General features: G+C 38.2%; 1 protein-coding gene across 5 annotated transcripts in view; it reads left to right on the top strand.

Annotated features, from left to right (window-relative positions):
- LOC136850149 (mucin-5AC) overlaps positions 1–22,084 on the top strand; it is a 74,257-nt gene extending 52,173 nt beyond the window's left edge. For 3 of the 5 annotated variants that reach the window (XM_067123754.1, XM_067123753.1, XM_067123756.1), the window contains 9 exons: positions 2,106–2,281; positions 2,398–4,646; positions 4,857–5,050; positions 5,389–5,516; positions 6,485–6,713; positions 7,192–7,319; positions 9,468–9,542; positions 9,707–9,877; positions 20,012–22,084. In XM_067123754.1, the coding sequence (XP_066979855.1) occupies positions 2,106–2,281; positions 2,398–4,646; positions 4,857–5,050; positions 5,389–5,516; positions 6,485–6,713; positions 7,192–7,319; positions 9,468–9,542; positions 9,707–9,877; positions 20,012–20,146 (3,485 nt within the window). In that variant the 3' untranslated portion in view covers positions 20,147–22,084. The remainder of the gene's footprint in view (positions 1–2,105; positions 2,282–2,397; positions 4,647–4,856; positions 5,051–5,388; positions 5,517–6,484; positions 6,714–7,191; positions 7,320–9,467; positions 9,543–9,706; positions 9,878–20,011) is intronic. The other 2 variants (XM_067123755.1, XM_067123757.1) reach the window with 1 other exon arrangement.
- The last annotated feature ends 1,324 nt before the right edge of the window (positions 22,085–23,408 follow it).

Below are 23,408 nucleotides of genomic sequence, written 5' to 3'. Positions count from 1 at the left end.
AGCACAGTATGTCACCCTTTGTATATGTGGAAGAAAATAATCATTGTCATGTTTATTAACAACCAACAGTTAATTCATATTCTTTAATGATTATGCTTTATGAACTCATAAGACCAAATAGAAAAGAAAATTTTGCTTCACAATGCATAATTTTTCCCCATATTGTTGATCATTGCTCTTCACGAGCTTATGAACGTGACATTTAGACCAAAGGCGCACCACCGTACAAACCCAAAATGTTGATAAGGGTTTCTGTGAAAATGAAGATATGAATGTGCACCGAGCACTTACAAAAGTGGGAGTAAGCAAATAATGGAAAAGCTTTGAATTTTATTCCGGAATATGATTTTGTTAGTCTGAAACCCTGAGGTAATATCATCCATTTTTATGATACAGAGTTTGAATTTGATAGAGTAATTTTCATCTGATGAGAATAAGAGAACTCCCTATCTTCTGGACGCAACTGCTGCTTAAGTTCAAGGTAAATGACAAGCAAAAAATACAGCTTGAATTAATAACGTATTGCAAATCATGCTGCCGTGGATGTTTTCAACCTTGACTTTACTATTGTACAGTGGCCTCTGATTTAAGACATGACTGTCATAAAGTACGGTAATTGGACACACTATATATTTTTTTTACATTATCAGCCCCGGTAACAGCAAGAGAAGACCACAAAAACTCGAAAGATACGGCGATTCGATGGGTATGTTTCGCAATCCCCAGTAACCCGTAGGTCTCAGCTAGGATGTCTATGTACATAAACATTGTGAAATTTCAGTTATAAATCTGTTTCAACGTTAAAATCTTATCCGTGATGTCCACGCTGTTCCACCTATCCTCCGTTGTCTTTTGTAACATTATCCAGCGATTTACATGGATGGGTTTCTCTCGCGTATGTGTATACTTGCAAGATTTCCATTGCAAAAAGCATTGCGTTACCATCTGTCACCGGCTGTGTAACACCTCTGGTGATTTCTTGCAGATTGCGTTTCAAGTGTACGTTTCTTTTTTCTCGTCTTACGCATCTCATTGAAGCGTGTAGTTGTCTGGTATTTACGCAAGTGATGTTTCTGTAGCCTTGATATGGACATAAAAATACTGTACCCAGGTGCTTAGGTTTTCTTCTTGTATTTAGGCAAGCTTGCCCCCAGCCCCTACCCCCTGGTTCCATTTCCTAGAAGGAAATTGATAACTTTGGCTCCCTCCAACTGGTCGATATACCGCGAATCATTTCAAAAGAAGTAAACGCCCCTCACAATATAGGAAGGTTTAAGCAATTCACTGTGTGATGTTAAAGGCAGAGTGTGGCTTAAATGATTGACTCTTAGTTTCACACTCCTCACGGAATATTCCTTTCAGATATTTTTTATTGTGATTTAGCATTTTATTTCATCACACTTTGGTATGCATGAAATTGCCTGGTGATTTTTTCTTCTGAGTAATCTACTTTTTTGTATTATAATGGTAATCGCTCTTGGCTGTTTAATCCACAAATTAGTATGGGAAGCAATGTTCTAATTAAAGCAAAATAATTTTCTATTTCAATAACGTGAACATATGTATTGGCCTATATATTGATTTTTTGGGATATACTACATGCAATCTAAAATTTTTATGACATAATGAATCATCTTTTGTGTTATTTGTTACTTTGGATTCCGTGGCCCCCTTTCTTCACTAGTTCTTCAGTGAAAATAGCTACTACTTAAATAGTCTGCCCTTTTCATGATTATCACAAAAAACCTTACACGAAGTGAAAAAAAATGCAAATCTTTCAGTTATTGGTCACTTATATTGCTGTGACAGTCCATCACCCTTGAGAAGCCATGTCCAAAATAGCGAATGTCTGAGATACACAGAGCAGAAAATTTTGGCACTAAAACCTTTGTAACATATATTATACACACATGCACACACACATACACATGAGTGTTTAGAAAGTCAAGTATTAGTTGAAGTGGTTCGAGCAGAAAAGGAAAGTTTATAGTTGATAACTTTTGTTTGTTTATAAAACTTGTGGAAGTAATCCATCGTAAGTAGTCCTATGATTTTCCTAGATTAGGGTATTACAGTACTGAATTTTTTGTCTTTTCTTTCCACAGCTAATGCTCGATCATTGAGTACAGGCCTGCTAAATGCTTTTGTGAGTGCCACCCAGTTAGAAGGCTCATCGTCCCAAGCTGCTGAATCGCAGACACCAGCTACAGTACCGCCTACAAGGTTTAGATTTGAAAAACCTAAGAGCCGAACGTCCTCACGCATCACTTATATTCCACAGGTAATTAGTGCTGCCTTGTAAAATATGATAATGACAGAGTTTCAGTGATATAAGATTCTTGGGAAATTTTTTGCACAATTGGTTTTTTTGAAACATTTTCAACTTTTGTTTTTCAGGATCGAGTGGAGCGTCGTAGAAAGCCACTATTACCCTTCCCTGGTGCTTCTTTTACCCCCGCAACAACTTCACAACCAAAAACTACTGCTCCTGCAAAAGCAGAAGCCACTTCAAACTTCCGATTCACGACACCTTCACCTACAAATTCAAAACCATCAATAGATAATACGTTTTCTGATGGTAATTATGATGATTACTATTACTACGATGATTACTACTATGATTACTACGATAATAATGAAACAAATGGTCAGGATAAAGCCCTTGGTAATCTTGGACCTTTGGATCCCCCAACTCATTTTACCCGCTCAACAGAACCTAGTACTCGAGCCACTGAGGGTGGCATACAGAGGCCCTTCAGATTTTCTTCTGGGGACCAAACCACCAGACGGTCCACTTTACCAAGTAGGAGAGATCGCCCTACCCCAAGTAGCAGCTCTTCTGGTCGTTACTCATTATCTGAACTTATAGCTAATTTGAAAGATCAAGTTCAGTCAGATCCAGACCCCCCACTCACCAATAGCCTGTCAAATACCAGTAATAATGATCGAGATGCTCGTGTCTTCTTTGAAAATACTCCCACTAAAACTGTTAACACCAATAAAGAGGTTACTGATAATGATTTTGAAGTACGTGTCACAAATTCAACAGAAAGTTCTGTGGTAGTTGCCTCTGTTCAAACTTCTCACAGCGTAAGTGTTAGTGAAGGTTTTGGTCCAACAACTAAGCTGCCTCCTTTTGTTGCATTTACAACTACCACACCACAGACTACTACAGTGGAATCCCTAGAAACCACAACCCGTCGTTCGTTGTCCGATATCCATGAAACTGTGGATGCATCCCCAGCACTAATTAGTGGCACGTCATCACCTAACCCTCCAAGGCAACACAAGCGTTTGGAAGACCTTTTCCCTAACTTTAACGATGACTTCACAAACCCAGAAAAAGATGAGAAACTTGGATTACTTGTAACAACAACCAGTGAAGTTCCCCCAAAGCCTCGTGTAGAAACACTCTTCAATATTGAAATCAACACAAAAAATCAAACTGTAACAGCTACTGATGTGAAATTAGATAGCCTGTTTGATGATACCTCATCAGTTAATATTGCAGATTTCCTTCCATCTGGCTATAATGAGACAGAAGACATTAAAGATGAAACAACAACTACATCATCTACAAGTACTTCTACAACTACCACTACCACTACCACCACTACTCCCACCACCACTCCCACCACTACATCATCATCATCTTCAACCTCAACAGTTCCAAAATTAGAAACTGAGAATCTGTTTGAAAGTTCTCCTAGTTCTGATATATCCGCACTCTTTCCTCAAGACTATAAACCAACTGAAGAATCGCTTGTGGAGCCTCCTGAAGTTAGTGAGGATGAATCTGCTGCAACATCATCATCGTCAACAACAACAACAAGTACTTCTACAACTACCACTACCACAACTACTACTGCTTCTACCACCACAACTGCCTCTACTACTGAAGCATCTGCATCAGAAACCCCCAAAGATAGCGTACTAGATTCCATACCACTTGTAGATGTATCATCTTTCTTGCCCCCAGGTTTTAAACCTTCTGAAGACACTGAACCCTCAGAAAAGCCCTCAGTTGATACTTCTGTCTCCTCTGTGGAACCGGTTGGTCCTCCAGTTCCAGAGAAGAATCTGCCTATTGTGAAAACAGTTGACATTTCAGCTTTCCTACCACCTGGATATAAACCTTCACCAGATCCTCCTGCAGAGACCACTACTAAGAAGGTTCCAGAGACCACTACTAAGAAGGTTCCAGTCATACAGACTGCAGACATATCTGCGTTCTTACCCCCTGGGTACAATCTAACTGAAGAACCTTCTGAAGGAACTACCAAAAAGCCATCTGAAGTTCCATTAGTTGATGTTTCAGATTTCCTTCCTCCAGGGTATAAGCCATCTGAGGCACCTTCTGTTGATACAACAACTGTAAAAATCCCTGTTATTAAAACATTAGATGTGTCAGACTTCCTTCCACCTGGTTATAATCCTGACAAAGTGCCTGATGAAGAAGCATCATCGTCATCTACCACATCAACTACAACTGAAACAACCACAACAACAGACAGTAAACCAAAGGGTGTCGTTTTTCCACGAAGACCAGGTGGCCGGCCTTCATATTTAACAACGCCCAGATCTTCTCCACAAACACCTTCCGGACCTGCACCATTAAAACCCACTTTCAAGAACATCTGGGATTCGTAAGTTGAATATCATAATTTTAATCCTATTTGATAACAAATGAAAATCACTCTCAAGGATAAAGTAAAATTTCCACATATACTGTGTAGTATGACTACATGCAATGTACGGTGCTTCAGTATCTTACACTGCAGCAGTGTTTGCTTTTCATGACAGTTTTTATGTTATTGAAAAAATCTTTATCTTTATACTTCTCTTTTTCTCCTTAGTGTTCGATCAACAACAGAGTTTACAGGCTGGAAAATAACTACAGAAGCTTCACCAGCTGCACCAGCTGGGCCAGGTCCAAAGAAGGGAGGAAGTGGGGGTTCCACAACTTCATCAACAACTACTACTACTACCACCACCACAACCACTACAACAACCACCACTACAACTACAAGTCCCAGGCCCACTACACCAGGTGAGTCATTGGAAAGGCATGGAACCTGTACAGTATTTGAAATACTTGTAGGTGTTAAAAATCAATAACAATTAGTTGAAATTGCAATAAAAAGTGCAGAAAATATTTACTGATGATAACAATCAGAAATAAACCTAACTTTTTTATATATGACTCAATACATGTACAGTATTTGTGACAAATATCTTTCTTGAATATTCAAAGAAGTGTACACTTCACATACATAGAAGAGCAATGAACCCCTTATTAAAGAAGAAATAAAAAAAACTGCATTTCTTTAGGAACTTTTCCCTCATGAAATTTGACTAAAGATGCTTATTGTTACTGCAATCATTCAGGTGTTTGTGGAGCCAAGTGTCGCTTAGCAGCAACACTTAGAATTATTGATGGCACAGAGTGGCGTCCAGAGTTGGCCAACAGAGATACAATTGAATGGCAGGAGTTGGCTAATACAGTGACAATAGAGGTAAAGTATTGGATAGAAAGTTAAATGAAAACACACACTTATTTTGGTCTCATACTTGTATACAGTACATCACATTTTGTTGGGTCAAAAATCAATATCAAATACTGTAAATACAGTGTATTGTGTTTAAATATAAATTTCAGTTCAGTTAGTCTTGATTGAGGTATTTCTTTTTGCTTTGTTTGTGTTGATTATATTTACATAAAAGATTAATATTGTTATATTAGGGGTCCTGTCATTAGAAAAGGAACTTTTTGTAAACAAGGTATGTGGGGTTACTGTTCATATTTCACATTTACTATGGGATCTTGCAAGATAAAATAACATCCATCACCTGAGGAAAAGCTTGAACCTGAATAGTCCATTTGACTTGGGAACATTAGATTGATATATTATACAGTATCCCTACATATTCTAGTGTTACAGTTGTTAGTCCTAAGCTTAATAAGTCCTGCAGTTTTAACCATCACTTGACTGAGAATGGCTATATCACTCAAAAGATTAAATACCAATATAGAAATGTGTTCATATGGGTTTATTCTGTTTTGTCCTACTGACTTATATATCTTGGCCATGGCTCTTTGAACCCAAGTTATAGTTTTATCAGCAGTTTGGTCATCAGAAAGTGTTTCTGATTTGTTTATACTGTTGATTACCTTGATACAATTTCTAAACAAAATATCTGGTTTTTGAGAACTGTAACATGGGCAAAAATCTCTAGTACTGTAAACACATTTAGAGCAGATTTTTCGTTTAATGTATACATAAATATATCCGGAAATTTAGATTATCTGATTGCATTATGAAAGTGTTGGAGTAAGAAATATGTAAGGAAGTTACAGTATTAATGAAAGTAATTCAGCTGTAGGTAATCCTGAAAGTGTTTTTAATTGAAGATGATAAATGAAAAAAAAAAGTCTCGTAGTACTTGTATGGGCTTTTTCATAATTTTCTTATTTTGTTTTTAGCTCGATTCACTGTATCGTCGCAGCGAACTTGGACCCTACTATGATCGGGTTGAAATTGATGCATTTAACCCAGGATCTGTGCTAGTGGATTACATTCTCCATCTGACTGGTTTGGCAGATACTGTGGATACTGCAGACTTGAAGGACATACTTAATAAAGAAATGGCTGATAACGAAAACTTTTTCCTTGGAAATTATACTCTTGATCCTAAATCAACAGATTTCATCGGTAAGTTACAATGTGACACTGCTGGTTTATCAATTTTTAACTAGTCTGTATTCCTTTATAATGAGGAGGCATTGCTGTTTATGACTTGTGCTTTAAATGATAAAAATAATTCCAGATGCACAGATTATAATTTATAATCAGACCATATTCTTACCATTATGCTTTCAGTGACTCTGTATTGTAAGTATGGTTGTTTATTGATCTAGAAAAAGTAGTTCTAAAATTATTTAGTAATATACTGTAGATGTGCTAATATCTTGACTGTACTTGGAATATGCTAATGTACAGTACATTATGCTATATGTATACAGTATGCAGATTGTAATTTCAATCTTTTTAAAATTGTAAAAAAAAATACACTATAAGAAACAGACTGAGCAGATTATAGCCACAGTTAAAATTCTTTTATTTCATGAAACAAAGGAGACACTTACATGACTAGAAATATACTGAACACGGTTCTTGTGTTTTCCAACAGTTATGCGAGAAAGAGAACAAATAAAGGAGGATACTGACAGTGGATACCTTATCCCTCAGTGGTTAATTGCAGTCATTGTCATTGGACTGGCATCTCTCCTATTCATATTGATATTTGGAATCACTGTGGTAAGTCACTTAATTTTCAGTGCATGACTTGCTCTTAAACTTGAAAATGCATGCCTTATTTATTTGTAAATGAATGCATTAATTTCCTTTTTGATGCATTAAATTACTGTCAGCCCATACGGGTCACTAGAATACCTCCAGAGGTCAAGATGTTCAGAAAGGGTAATTTTTTTGTGAATTTACAAAGGTTGAAAGTAAAATATTTAAAGTTTCTGGCATAAGAATGAGCAGTAGAGATATTTTTGTCACTTTTCATGTAATATGTTACAGGTGTTTGAAATGAAAATCAAGAATTGCACGCAACCTAAGTTATATGCCTATTAAGTGATATGGAGTTGGATATATTAATGAACATAGTTTTGTATAACTTTTCAGGTGTATAGTTCAGTGAAAAATCTTTTAAAAAATGTATCTTTGATACTTGTAGAAGATGGTTATCATAGGTAAATCCTGACCGGGAATAGTGTTCAGGCACTGTCACAGGAGCAGCGTACTTATAAAAAATCTTCTAAGATATATATCATTTAGAAAATACAAAAATAGCTTTTGACCTTTGGCATTCTTAACGTGAATAATAAAACTATTTTTAAAAATATCATTAGTTAACTACCTTCCTTTATCAAAACCATTGCCTCAAAAGTGATTCTCAATACAGAATTTGAAATAACCATAATAATGAGGATAAACAAGGAATAGTGCATAGCCTCTTTCCCAAGAAAGCAGTGCATACTATGACTTTTATATATTCAGTTTCACTTGTTAGCTACTTATATTTCATCAGTGCAAATCAATAAAGTACTTAAATTAGTAATAGACACGAGGTTGCAGAGAAATGACCAGATTAATGGATAACTTGACCTCTGTACTGTGAAATATGTTTATGGTATAATTTGTTTGTCTTTAGATCATCTGGTCTGTTCATGATCTAGTATTTTTTGCCAGGTTTATTGTAAGTTTTGTAAAAAGCATTTTGTTTAATAGTTCATTCTTATATTGAATTTTAGTACTGTAATTATTGTAATGAGTGGTTGTCTTCCTTCCTCTTTGCAAGGTACTTTAGATAAGCATGCCATCTGCAATGTGTGGTCATTTGCAGTCCTGAATATTTTGCTTTTATAGTAACGATACTTTCCTTCAAAAGTGATGTCAAGAATACGTAGAATAATTGTACTTTACCTTTGTTTGTACTGATAATTTCATGATGGCAAATCAAGCTTATTTTATAACTTTTGTACAGTATTCATTTGAAGGACTGATCCTGACAAACCTATCTGCAGATCACTTGTGCTAGGTTTTTTTTAAGTTTAGAGGTTTTTTTTTTTTTTGGCCAAGTTGACCAAGTTAGCCCACATTATAATTTCTTAAATTTATAATGTTGAAAATTTTGTCACCAAATTTTTCTACCATAGTGCTGTACAACCCTTATTGTATTAGAAGTTCCTTCCTCTCAGCCACTATGATTAGCACTTCCAACAGTTCTTTTAGATTGCTACAGCATTGAAAATGGTGACACAGTGGGTAAGTGGGGGTTCTTCCTACGGCAAGGAAATAATCATCTGTGGGAATGACTAAAGCATCTCTAATTTATATTTTAAGTGATTGGCATAACTGCCTTCCTGGGTATTATGTTCAAATACGATGTCTTTGCACAATACCTACAATAGATATTTCAGATTTTTAAAATTTACAACAAATGGATGTGAAGTATTGTGTTCTTTTCATTTATAGTTTGGAAGAAATATAAACAGGAAAATATACAAGAAGGTTGCTGGGACTTTCCTTGATGTCTCTTCTTTTTTAACTCCCCAATAGCCTTTTCATTCATGTCATTTTAATTTTTAAAAATACAGCTTGTATAGGCTGCATGCTTATTTTAAGACTTTCATAGCTTTGTAAAAAGTTTGGATTAATTATTTCCCAGAAGATGGCTTTGTACTGGCACTGCTCGTTTCTTTACTTTTTGAAAGCTATAAAGCTCACTTCTGTTTCCTGCCATTGCATGGATAGATATACTTTTTTATTTAAGTGTTTTTATAAACATCTTGGGCTTTTGGCCTTCTGAGTGTATCTTGGAATGAAGTTCATGCATGAGATTACCCCTTCCTATAGCTTTAATCACTCTTTCTTCCTTTGCATGTTATTCTCCAGTATGTGAATCGTACCTGTGCTACTGTGAAACCAGCCAACATCCCTTTAACTGAAGACATCCTCAACGAGTGTGATGTGGGTTGAGATTAAATGTTCCTTAATCTTTTGCATGCCCATAATCTCATCTTTCAATTTTCCTGCATTTTTCTTTTTCCTTGATTTTATTTGTTCAATTTACTCTTCATTATACTGATGCCCATGTATGAACAGGCCTTTTAGCTCACAAATTACATTTACAGCTTGTAAACCGTGCACGTGTTAAGAAGAGGCATGATGTCCCCTTGACTGCCGAAATGCTCAATGAACTGAATAAAGCTCATCATATGGGTGGTGTTGATAACTATGCCATGGATGGCCTTTACGACATGGAAGATATTTGGAATGAAAAGGTTGACAGAAGAGCAATGAAGGTAGGTATTATTTTTTCTATATTAATTCTTTTAGTAAATTTATTTGGTTCTACCAGTAGGGATATTGTGCTTCATACAAAAATTCATATATTGTACACTATAAACAAGAAATTGTATTATGTACCCTTTGTAAAATAATGAACTACTATGCTCTTTCCCAAGTGTTTAGTAAGTATCCATGAAATTTCAGTTATAGTTTTACAGTATCTTGTTATTGACAATAGTAATACAGTTTTGATGTAGAACAGCCATCTGTCTACATTAAAAAAACTTGTTCATTTGATTAAATGCCTCCATGAGAAAGATTTTGATAACAGCAAATGAAATATTAAGTTCATCCAGACTGCAGATTTTATTTCTCAAAGTGGTGTTAACCATTCTGTTATTGAAGAAATTGTATATATAAGGAGTTCATGGTAACAAGATGTTAACAAAACTGTGAGCATATTCTTGAAAGACCCAAGTGCTGTCACATGTAAAAGTGTCTGTTGTATATTCATTTTGGAATTATCTGTAGTTCTTCAAGCTCATGTACTTAAAATATTTCCCTGCTTCAAGATCATTGTTGTTTTTAAGTCAGATTTTCTCCTTATGGAATTTAATATGAAATAAGTTCTTGTAAGAATCACCGTCTTCTGTAGTTTCTGACTAAATTCCCATGTGGCCTAGGTCACTGTGTCCTATTTCCATGATTGTCTCAACTTTCCGTCAAGTCTTCTTTCTACTACTTTCATTGTCTTGCAGTTACCATATCTTTTATTCTTGTCCCGTCTTGTTACTGTCCAAAATATAAAATTCTTTGAAAGCTGCATTTTCAAGCTGCTGGACACTACATCTCAGCACAACTTCATTTTTGTATTCCATCAGCATTTTGTAGTCAAACCTCTTTGAATTTCACTATGTGAGTGCCTATGCTTCATTGAGTATGTATTCTTGTTTTTCAGTAGTCCAATAATCCCCTAAAGTGACCCCAAGTTACCTGCCCTTTCAACACATGATCCTCATCTCTCTCCTTCTTTCATTTGCTCCTCTTGAACATTTTAGGCATCAAAAACTCATGACTTATCGTAGTTATATTTTCACTCCTACAACTCTCCCACAGCATCCACATCCACCAGCTTTCCTTCTTTGCTTTCTTTCAAATAACCATAAATTGTTTTGCTTACATTAATTTTAATCCTATCCTCACTCCATTCCTTTTAGTCATCTTATTAATTATATTAACATATTTCATGTAACTGCATTGTTAACACTAGGTGCAAAAATAGATTTATAATTTTTGTTAAACTGAGCAAAAAACAATTTATTTTGTCTTTGGAAAGGCAGTTTAATAGATTATATTTTGGTGTAAAAATATTTTTTTATCTACACAATCTTTGTATACCGTATACCTCTGTCACTGCATAACATATAGCTTCCTTCATTACTATAATAAACAGCAAAGTATTAAAGGTTGATTTTTTTTAATATGTGTCTCAGGCTTAAAGGTTCTTCAGCAAAGCATATCATGCAAGTAGAAAATCCACTTAACTGACATGAAACCAAAGTTTTTACAAGAACTATATCTTCTGGAGAAGAGCTAAGGGATAAAATATAATTGTTTCATCATAATTCCACATCATGTAGTATACTAATTTCTGCAGATGTGGAAATCATCGTCACACCATACTTGTAGTGGCCAAGATTCAGGAGGTTTTCCTGTACATGCAATATATGCTTCCATCTCATTTTCTAAGACTGCCCTTGAATCTACATCACTGATCTTCCTAGGAATGCTATTTGCGAGCATTTTGTAATTTTTTTTTATCATTCACCATTTCATCTCTGACCATTCTCATCCCTTTGGTGTTTTTTATTTTGATTATAGCTGTAATGTTAGGGTTACAATGATTAATTCTGCACATTTTTGCTACCTTGATATTTTTGTGAACATTTTTTGCTTCATTTAATTACACATTTCATTCTGTATTGTTTTAATTTTCTTGGGTTTGGTGGTTTTGATTGGTACTTTGTGATGCATAGTTAATTCGTATTGGGTTTTGTGTATTTGCTATTAGTGGTATACTGTACTTATAGTTTTCTTTTACTTAAATTAATTTGACCATATCACTTGAACTTGTAATTCTGGGCAATTTTCTTTGATATCAATTTTTGCATTTACATTTGCATTCTGCTTTAATCAGTGATTGACCATTGTTAGCCAATGAGTGTTGTCAGAGTCTTGTCCTAGAGTGTTTTACTCATTACCATTTGTTTTTGACCAGAGATGAGTATTCTACCATGCCTGAGCATAATTGGTAGGGTATGCCCGAGCAAGCTCGTAGCTTGTTCTTGCCATCACTGGACAAGAGCTAGTCTCTCTTGTGTGCTTCATATGTCAAGAGCAGAAGGCTTTCCTTAGATGTGCCATAACTGGTTGCAGAGGTAATGATTTCCACTGCTGTCTGTTAAGGAATTGATTTTATTGCATGAGAAGTCCCTCTCAAGTTATGCCTTCTTCATCTAAGTCACTTAATCATCACCCTGTTAAGAGAAAGAAGGATCAGTTACATTCTGATTCAAGTCAAAGGTGGTTTTCTGGTTCCCAAAGATCCCTAACTTTTGAAGTTTGATGCATCAAATTGAGGATGGGTGTTTATCGGGACCTTGAGCAGAGTGTTATTGGTCCTAGCATGAACAGCTTCTTCAAATCAGCTCTTAAGTTCAAGGCAATTTTTCAGCCTCTAAGCATCCTTGGAAAGATGGATTATGAGGATCATGTCCAATTATACAGCTACCAGTTGGCTGCATAGACATCTTGGTGTCGGCAGAACACTGGGGCACTTTCAACCATTCACCACCGGGATGAGAAAACTAGAGAGAGAGAGACACTTTTCGGATGTCAACACAGCAGGCACGTCACCACCCACATCTAAAACAAATCTTCACCAGGGAGAGTGGCCCAAGTTTGTTCGTTGGTGGTTAGTGTGATGCAAGAAATACTGATGTAGTCAGTACCTCTATTCCCTTATCCTTCATTTTCAGAAGAAATAATTATCAGATATTAACTGGTTGAGTTGTTTATCGGATATCAAAGAGCATACAGAACAGCTTTCTCCAATCTTCTATTACCACAGTCTGCATTTGAGTTCTGATTGAGACATTTAAGATTTGATTGGATATTTTGTATTGTGAAACCACCTAGCTAGGACTTGACTGTGGTTTTGAAGACATTTAAAGCCTCTTTATAAGCCTCTTTCATTGAAGCATCTCTGCCAGATTAAATTCTCAATGCTAATTTGGAAGAGGGGGAGGGGCTCTAGCCTCCTCAAAGCATGTTTGTGAGCTCTGTTCTTTGTCAGGGAATGCAACTCAAATGGGTCATCAAGAGTGTCTGATTCTTCTTGGCACACTCTTAAAAGTGTTATTCTTACAGCCCCTCGTAATAGTGATACCCTCTACTTTGCCCTGCCCTACTTTGCCCTGTGAACCTTGGCATTTCTGATTGCCCTCTCAGAGACTTCTAAATGTGGATCATTGGCAGGAGGACTTATCAAAGAATATATCCTCTAGGCTCTGGAAGGTAATCACAAGGGCTATTTTGAGGTTTCAGACATGGCTGCAACGTAATTGAAAGTAAAAAACATGAAAAAGTATGCTCTTTCTTGTCATTTGTCTGTAAGTACAATTTAGAGCTTGTGCTATTCTTCTGGCAGGAACATTGAGATGCGTTCCTGCTTTTACAAAAATTTTGATTGTTGTGACTCATGACTTTGGAGGAGTTTTTGCTGAGGCTGATTTTTATGGTAGGGCTTATGCTATATCAGTAGTGAGGGAACATAATTCTTTAATCTTCATCCACCTCATCATAATCTTGTTTCATCTTGAGCATTTCTGTTAGACATGCTTTCTGGAGTACAGGACTCATTTGTCTAAGTGCTTAGACATCTATTGTTGCAAACGTACCACTTGCAGGCAGCCTAGTCTTCTGGAGGTTAACTTTGATCTCATTCATGTTCATGCAACTTGTCTAAAAGATTCATCTTTTATGGATTTGTACTGCAGGATTAATGGAGAAGATTGTAAGTCAGTGACTTGACTTTGAGGTTTTGGTCACTACCCTTCCGTGTGAATTGATGTTCAGTCAATATAGGATTTAGGAGTTGCAATGAAATTTGATCTTATTTCACAAATCTTTTCAAACAAACCCACAGATCATGCAATAAGTGTTCTGTTCCCTTCCCTATTCTAGTTTTTTTTTTTGTATCAATTTTATGCATTTGTATAGAGGCTTCTCACTCTTGAATAATACAAATATTGTGACTGGGATATCCATTTCCAAAGAAACATGACAAATTTTTAGTCAATTTGTATTTTTCATAACTAACAAACCTGTGGTCATAACACAGGGGAATTTCTCTAGTGTCTGCTGGAGTCCAGTTAAAATAGCACAAGGATTTTGATGGCAACGGAAGACAACCAATGGGGGTGGAGGAGGCGGGCGCAGCCCAACCTGGCTTACCCCAACAACATTGATGCACAAGTTTTTCTCCCAGCCCAGGTAACTGAATGAGGGGTGGCTTGAGGTGGGCCATACATATATGATAAGACTGCAGGTTTGTTAGTTATGAAAAATACAAATTGATTGAAAATTTGTCATTTATTCATACACAAAACAAGCCTCTGGTCTTAACATAAGGGAGACTTACCTTGGAGGGAGGATAGAGTAAGCCTCAGAACTAGCTGGAGGTTCAGTTCACCTGGGCTCACTCCCAGCTAAAGATAGGACATAGGAAGGAGTCGTATGACTCTGATCTGTTAAGCAAAAGGTTACCCAACAGCCAGACATCCTGGCTAAGAGACAGTGTGAACTCCTGCCTACGTTGTGTCTTGGAGAAAGCAAAGAACCTGTAATTGCCGGAAACAGCAAAACTTATGTTAGTCACCAACCTTGTTTGTTGTCGGTTCCTCCCTCTCCTTGTAAGAGAGAGAAGGGACTTGCTTCTATTAAGGAATTTGTATTGTATAGGAACAATCAAAAATAGCAAAATAGAATGGGAGCTCGCTCACTTGTATCTAACCACTTCCAGCACATGATGGATCAAATCTCTCCACTGCCTGCCAGTAGAGGAGAAAAAGAAATAGAAAGGAAGAAGACCAGTCATCCCTTTCACACTCAGTTTCATAACCAGCCAACATCTTAGCTAAGATACAAACTGTCCTACCAGGGGCACTGGATGAGCTACACAACTTGTTGAGCAGCCACCACCACACCCAAGGAAAAAGTGACCAAGGACCTCTGGGCAACGTCCCACAGATAGAAGGATGTGAAGGTGGTTTGGCGAAGCCATGTACCTGCCTTCAAAATCTTGTGAACCGGCAAGATCTTTTTGAAAGCTATGGAAGGGCCTAGGCCCCTAACATCATGTGCTCTTGCATGCATTATATTGGTATCTGAATGTGAGGAAGTACTGTAAGCTTGTCTAATCACTTCACGTAGCCAAAAGGAGACTGTACTCTTGGACACTTCTTTCTTGTTCTGGCCAGTGCTAACGAAGTCTTTGACACTCAGGGCTGAGATGCCAAGTCCTTTTTATATAGCTATGCAGCACCCTGACAGGACATACAGTAAGAGTAATTCATCTGGGTCATTACCAATAAAATCTCTAAGGGAGGTTCGAGAAATACTCGAATCTGTCATCATGAACTGAGGGATTTTGAGTCTTAGCTACGAATTTCAGGATAAATTTGAAGGCTACGGACCCACAACCCCTTGTGTGTTTAACATTAAAAGGGGTCAGTGAATTTCATGAACTCTCTTAGTTGAAGCTAAGGCCAGTAAGAAAAGCATTTTGAGGGTTAAATTTCTGTCTGATGAACTCCGTAAGGGTCCATGTGGACCACAAGTGAGATTGCCAAGCACCAGGGTCAAGCCCCAGTTAGGAGGTTTAAGATCTCTCAGGTAACAGGACTGCTCAAAACTTTTGAGAAGCTTAGAGATTTCCCATAAAGAAGAACAGTCTGCATTTTTCAAACACAGAACAAATCCTAAAGCAGCTCTATAGTCCTTGATGGCTGACAGAAAGAAGTTTCTACCTACAGAGAAAAATGAGGAAGTCCACTACTTGCTGAATGTTCCAACTGGAGAGAAACCCCGTTGATGACACCAATCACAGTAGATGGCCCATTTTCCTTGGTACATGGCTGTAGATGATGATCTGAGATAACCAGACATCTCTGTCGCTGCACTGCAAGAAAAGTACTCTCACTCGTAGGAGATACTGGGTAGTCTCCAGCTGTGAAGAGGTAGGGACCCTACTGATTGGTGAAACCTCTCGATATGTGGCTGGCAAAGAAGGTTGTGCCGGGGGGAATCTCTCTCGGTACCTCGGTTAGCAAAGCTAGGAGATCGGGGTACCATTTTGCGTGTGGCCACAAAGGAGCCACTGGTGTCATCCTGGGGTTCTGAGAAATCATCATTGTTGATTACTTGTCATATTAGGTGAATGGGGGGAAAGGCGTAAGCATACAGGTTGTTCCAAGGGTAGGGCATCTTCTGCCACGGCCCAGGGATCTGTAACAACCGAACAAAATACCTCTAGTTTTTTATTGTATCTTGTCGCAAAAAGGTCTACTGTTGGCTTTCCTCACAGATAAAAAAGCCTTTCTGCTCCCTCCTGATGTAGTGACCGCTCTGTCCCCAGCACCAACGACTCAAGCTTGTCTGCCACAACATTCATCTTGCCTGGAATGTATCTGGCTGAGAGATCCACTGAGTAAGTGACCATCCACTGGTGCAATTGTACTGTCAGTTTGTGAAGTTGACGGGACACTAGCCCCCCTACTGTTTGTTGACATAAGCTACCACTGTAGTGTTGTCGGACATGAGAACCACAGAGTGCCCCGTCCCCCTTTCTTGAAACTCCTGAAGTGCTAGGAAGGCTGCTTTCAGCTCCAGGGTGTTGATGTGAAGCTCTTTGTCTTGGCAATCCCACACTCCTGAAGTTAGGAGATCTTCCAAGTGTGCTCCCCAACCCTCATACGAGGCGTCCGAGAACAGAAGAATCTCCGGAGGGGGAGGGTGAAGGGACACTGCTATGGTCAGGTTCCTGCCATCCAGCCACCATGCTAAGTCTTGTCTTACTTCAGTTGAGAGAGGAACTTGAAAAAAGGGAAAATCCCTTGAAGGGGACCAAAACTCTTTAAGTCTCTATTGATGAGACCAAAGGTGGAGACATCCTTGAGGGACAACAGGTAACCGAGAATGACCTGCCACCAACGTGCTGGTTGATAAGAAGGACTGGACAACGCTCCTGAACTTGTTGATGTGTTGGTCTGGTGGGAACACCCTAGCTGCTGTCATGTCTATTAGCATGCCCAGGTAAAGAATTCTCTGGCTGGGCGTGAGATGCGACTTCTCCAAATTTATCATTATGCCTAAGCTGTGGCAAAATTGGAGTAGACAGTCCCTGTCTTGGATTAGCTTTACCCAAGAGTTTGCTAGGACTAGCCAATCATCGAGGTATCTCAGGATGACTATCCCATGCGGAAGTTGCAAGCCGAAGTAAAGTTCCTTGAACTGGTAAACTGTCTCTCCCACACTGAAGAGAAGAAACATCCAGGAAGATTGGTGAATTGGAATCTGGAAGTATGCATCCTTCAGGTCTGTTGTGAGCATAAAGTCATTCTTCCCGATGGCTGCTAGAACTGTGCAAGGCATTTCCATCTTGAACTGAGTCTTTTAATGAAAAGGTCGAGAGTAGACAGGTCTATGACTGGTCTTCAATTGTCTGGTGCTTTGGGAATCACAAAGGCACAGCTGTAGTACAAGCCCAGACATGGGTCCTTCACTACCTCCACTCCTTTTTCCATCAATTTCTTCACTTCCTCTTGGAGAGCTAGATGATTCAGCAAGCCTTGAGCCTAAGTTGATTGATGAAGAGGACACTCGGAGAGGAGAAGAGGAAACTCAAAGGGGAGTAGATATCCCACCCATAGAATATCTACTACCCAGGTCTCCGCTCCGTACTGCTGCCAAGTTGCCCAATGACTCACCAGGCACCCCACTACTCAGCAAGTGGGGAGGGGCACCCCTTTATTGTCTCCCTCCTTTACCCCTGCCTCTGCCTCCTCTCCTGGTCTGGAAGAATAGGGCTGAAAGGGCCTCTGCTGAGGAGCTTTCTTATTTGTGGCTGGCGAAGGTTGATGACCTCTGCTTGGTCCCATTGTGCCTTGAGGTTTTTAGTGCCTTGAGGTTTTTTAGAAGTGTAAGAAGTTTGAGGTCAGGGCTTAGAAGAGCTAGCACAAGGACCAGATGATTTAGAGATGGCTTGATGCACAAGACGGTCATTGTTGTCCGCCCCATGTCTGTCGATTGCAGCGTCAAGTTGGTCCTTCAGGAAGGGATGGATGGAACAGACGATGACGACGAAGAGGAGGAAGAAGATTTAGACAAAGACAAGGAAGGAGATCTACAATGCCTCTTTTTCAGTTTCAGCAACTCAGTAGGGCTGTACTTCTTCAGAAAAACACCTTCAGCTCTGTTGAAGAGAGCCTGAGTGAGAGAGTCGGAGGGAGCAGACGTAGTCGATGGAAACGACACGGATGGTAACAGCACGTGTATGGTGCAGGGAGAGCCGATGACAGTTGAGAGGACGTCACAGAAACTGAAGCTCTGGAAACTGTCATGGCAGTTGACACTGGGATGCGGGAAGACATGCAGTGGGACAATAGGCCGCCAAAGGTTGGTATCCCTGGTAGGCCTAAGACACCCAACACGCAGAAAGCTTCTGCACATCCATCCCTGAAAAGAATGTACAAGAGGGAGCTGCCTCCTCCCTCACGGGCAGCAACATCAATTACAAGATGTTTGAACACCCTCTCAAAACACCTACAGTAAAGACAAAGCAATAGAAAAATGAGAGAGAGTAAATCTTTCAGAGAAGATGCAACGACAGGAGATTTTGGCAAGGATGAGATAGAACAAGAAGGAATAGGTATGTCTGCTTCCATTGGGGGCAAGAAGCCAACCCAAGATGGAGACGCCAGTTTCCTCTTATGTATATCTCCTCTTCTCACCAAAATTCTTCCATTGCTCAGGAGACCAATTTCGACACTCAGAACAGAGATTACTTATGTTACAATCGTTAGATCTGCACCTGCTACAAGTGGAATGGGGATCTGTATCCAAGGCGGCCAAATAACTAGAACAAAGGTTGTTACCAACCCCCGGGGCATCTTCTCTGAGGCCTGGATTGCTTAGATGATTCATGGTTTTGCATTTCTAGGAATGCAAAAAACACAATATCTCACACAAGACAAAGAGAATGAAAAACCAGAATGCCAAGGCATAATATGGACAGGAAGTGCTAAAACAACTGGCTTCTTGGCTAGAAAAGCAGCAGCACCGTCTTGCTATGAAGGCAGTTAGAGAGAAACTTGTGCATCACAGCATTGTTGGGGCAAGCCAGGTCGGGCTGTGCCCACCTCCTTCATCCCCACTGACTGTCTCCCGTTACCACCAAAATCGTTATGCTATTTTAACCAGACTCTATGAACAAAGGCAATTTATGATTAATGGGTGTTATGAAAAAACTTTTGTGTTTTATGCCATAAAAATAATTAGATAAGCTCCTCCAAGCATATTTATACAACATATTGGAATGAATTACAAAACCTCAGCAGTTAAATCACTAACCAACAGATCCAGGAGGTGAAGTATGTGATAATGAAGATTCATTGTAACTTTAACCATTTTCTGTTTCCTTGTTCACTTTTGGAAATTGTATGAAAGTTATATCCTAAACCTTGTGGACTCCAAATATGTGAGCCATCACTGAAGTCTTCAAAGTAATTATTAGCAAGACAGAAGTCACTGTTTCCTTGAGCTTACCACAAAGAAGGTCCAAGAGTGTGACACTTAGTCCTACAGTTTTCCTTAGTGTGCTACAACAAGCACTTGAAACTATGTTATTGTTGAAACCTTAAATGTGAAAAAAGAAATTGGTGCCTTTCGATATTCTTGTGTTCATTAGCATGCATAGAGCTTCATTATTATTTTTAAGTAGTTGAAAATTGTTGGTAAATCGTAATGTTAAGCACCAATTAACTTTTTTTTTTTTTTTATATGTTAAAACTTACCATTATTTTTTCCAGCCGCCATCCAGCAAAGGACGAGGTTACAACCCAAATTACAATATCAACATATATGATTCATGGCGTACTGACTGGTCTGGCCCTTATGGTTCTTCTGCAACTTATGCCAAACGACGTCCAGATACAAACTTCTGACATGAGGATTCTCAAGAGGAAGACATTGAAGACTTTTAGATTGGGGCTGCATCTTGATTCTGAGAAGCACAGTGATGCCATTAAAATACACTCTAATCCTCAACTGACTTCTGTGAAAAAAAAATAATGTCAGATTATCTGTTATTGAGACCAAAGACTATTTGATGGCCTCACCCAAGATGTTTCTTGGAATTGACGTTAGGCTCAGCAGTATAATGTTGAGTAATGCCCCTACAGTATGTAGAGCCAGCACTACCCTCATGCCTCCACTTCAGGAAACATTTTTATACAACTGTTAAGTTTATCAAAGTCTATCGTTTTGATGACTTAGGGAAGTGCTGCACTCTCCATAAGCTAATGGTCTTCAGTAATTGTGTTCATCACCACTACTTCCTTCAGTTGACTTTCTTCCAACTTGTCTTAATGCTTAAGTGCTAAAACCCTTCCTACCTCCATTCTTGCTTCCCGGTCTAGACTCAAAGTACTATGTGCAAAACTTGATACATTTATCAATTCATGCTAATAGTATTCTCGACTTAAAATCATTTCCGACGTCTTTAATGATGATGAACAGAGTTATGTCTCCTTTTGGGAGTAATACTGTACTATCTCATCTTGAGGATTTAAAATTGCGGAAACATTAGAAATAACTAAAACATGAAAATCAAGAACTGTTATTTTAATTCTCAGTGAATTTTAATATATTGTTCATATATTTTTGAAGATACTGTAGAGCTTCTAGGAATATCTTTAGCCCCTGACCATTGTGTGCCAGACTCCAAACTTCGCACAAACTTAGTTGTCCGTGAAACGAACCATCAAAGAACTGTGATATCTATTATAAGTACAGTATTTGAATTTGGTGTCCCCTTAAAATTTTATTTTAAATTTAATTTTGCATAACTATCATACAGTATCAATACACACTTTAGATTTTTTAAAGCAAGAAGGTGCACTGAGCAAAAAGCATTTTGGGAGTTTTTATGTGTCGAGCTCAACACAGAATGGTCAGCAATAAATCAGAAGAATCACCACTGATAAGTGTTGAATGTTCAACAAATATATTTTGTTGTGTTATATATGTATGATTTCGTGCTGTAATTTTAGTGAATTCGAGGCATACATATTGCTTGCAAAGCAGATATAGATTTGGTATTCTCATAGTTCATAGATATCTCTTTATGTATAGATTACTAATAATATTTATACTATGTACATTTTTTTCATTTTAGTGGCATTCACTCTATTCATGATATGAATGAACAATAGTGTGATATGTATGAATGGGAAACTAGCAAATCCTCATAATGTTAATAGTAAATGAGACAGCAGTACTCAATGGTACTTTTCAGTTTCTTTGTCAGAGCAAGTTTGTTACAAATTTAGATTTCCAAAAAGAATTCTTGGTGCTTGCACAGTACAGTATACACTAAGGTATTTTACTTCAAATTATTCGTCCTGTAAGTCAAAAAACTATGTTAAGAGTAAACATTGTAATTAGAGAAAACAACGTAATAGTAAATTTAGGATATTTTTTATCTAAGGTTTTTAGTTTCCTTCTTTTAAAGTGTGAAAGGTAAGTGTGCAAAGTCTAGTCTGAATGGATGTGTGAATGCACCATTTTACATGTCAGATTCTGTAGAATCTTAAGTGTTAAGCTAATAATAATAAAAAAAGAATTTTATAACCTGCTAGGTGTGACTTTTGATATTCAAAATATTTTTTTTTTATTTCTGTCTTACAATTTTCATAAAACTGATGCCTATTTAAGGCTGATTGTGCTAATTATCATACTTTTCTTTATATTACTGTATTATACAGAACTGACAGTGTTTGTACATTTGTAAAATAGCTGATTTTACACTCCATGCTGCCTTCCCTAAGGGCAGGTTGCATCAAAGGGGCCAAGGTTTCTTAATAAATACACTTTGATGAAAATTGTTTTAAATATACCTAAATGACCTGTATTATGTAGAAGTATTCAAATATATAACAATTGGTATAAGGCTGAATTAATGCCAACATCTTTTTATTACATTACCAATGCTGATGAAAAATTTTAGAAACTTCTGGAACACTAATTGTGATTCATCTGTATACTTGAGCTAATTTGATAAATCTCTCTACCTAACCAAAATAAGTTAGGAAACTAGTTACCATAGTATTTTAAATTATCAAGTTGTTCAATAAGGGGAAAAAATGTTTCAAAGTATAACTAAAGGGAAGAGACGTGTGAGCTCTCTTCCTGCCCCTCCCCTTCAGTCTGGGAACCAAGATGGTTTAGCAGAAGGTGAATGAAATATAAAATTTAAGCCAAAGGCCAAGCACTGGGACCTATGAGGGCATTCAGCACTGAAAATAATGTTGAATCAATTGTTAAGGGTGAGTGGAAAGTAAAACGGAAGAAAGATAATATGAACAGAAGTGTAATAAAAGGAATGAAAGGGGTTACAGCTAGTGGCCAAAGGGATGATGCAAAGTACCTTAAGTAATGCCTACAGTGCACTTTGTGAGGTGCACTGATGGCACTACCCTCTATGGGGTTAGCAGAGCATGAGAAATTCTAGAAAGACCCAATCTCAACAGCAACGAATGAAGAAGTCTCAGGGTCCCTCCCTGAGGCAGGCATACCTGTATCAGGGACAGTAGCAATGGTAGGAACAGATGTACCAGAAAAGAGCAAAGAAGGGTTAACCTGTCATTGCTGAGGATTACCCGAGAATCTTGCTACATTCCTTGAAGTCTGATGAAAACTTCAGTGAGTCTGGTTCAGCACAGCAAGGGATGCTCCAGAGGCACAAATGGGCTACTCAATGAATGAACCTGGGAAGCTCACTGACAGCAGACTAGGGACAGAGGTGGTGGTGAGGGAGATATATCCAACTAATCTTGACAGGCCTTCCCTGGACTGTACAGCAAGGGGAGACTGGCAATACATAGGCCCAGCACACTGAGTAACAGCACCGGTAGGGCTCGAAGCAATAATACTCTAAAGTGAAGAGAAGGGTGTTAACTCATGATGAAACCTCTTCCACTTGAAGCCATACTTCAACCACCAAATGACCATCCATCTTCCACAATCATAACGTGGCTCCTTTGAACACTCCTGGCCTCTGCAAAGAAGCAAATTCATGATAGTCAACATTATGTGGGAACAATTTAATACATACATACTAATGCGCAGAATACCACAGAGCCAGACTGGTCCGAAGCAATTGCTCACACTCAGACATTCTCCAAAACCTCCATGCACACAAAAACA

Source organism: Macrobrachium rosenbergii, chromosome 21 (assembly GCF_040412425.1).
Source record: "Macrobrachium rosenbergii isolate ZJJX-2024 chromosome 21, ASM4041242v1, whole genome shotgun sequence".
Taxonomy (NCBI): Eukaryota; Metazoa; Arthropoda; class Malacostraca; order Decapoda; family Palaemonidae; genus Macrobrachium; species Macrobrachium rosenbergii.
Note: the sequence above shows the minus strand (reverse complement) of the source record. Positions and strands in the feature narration are given on the sequence as shown.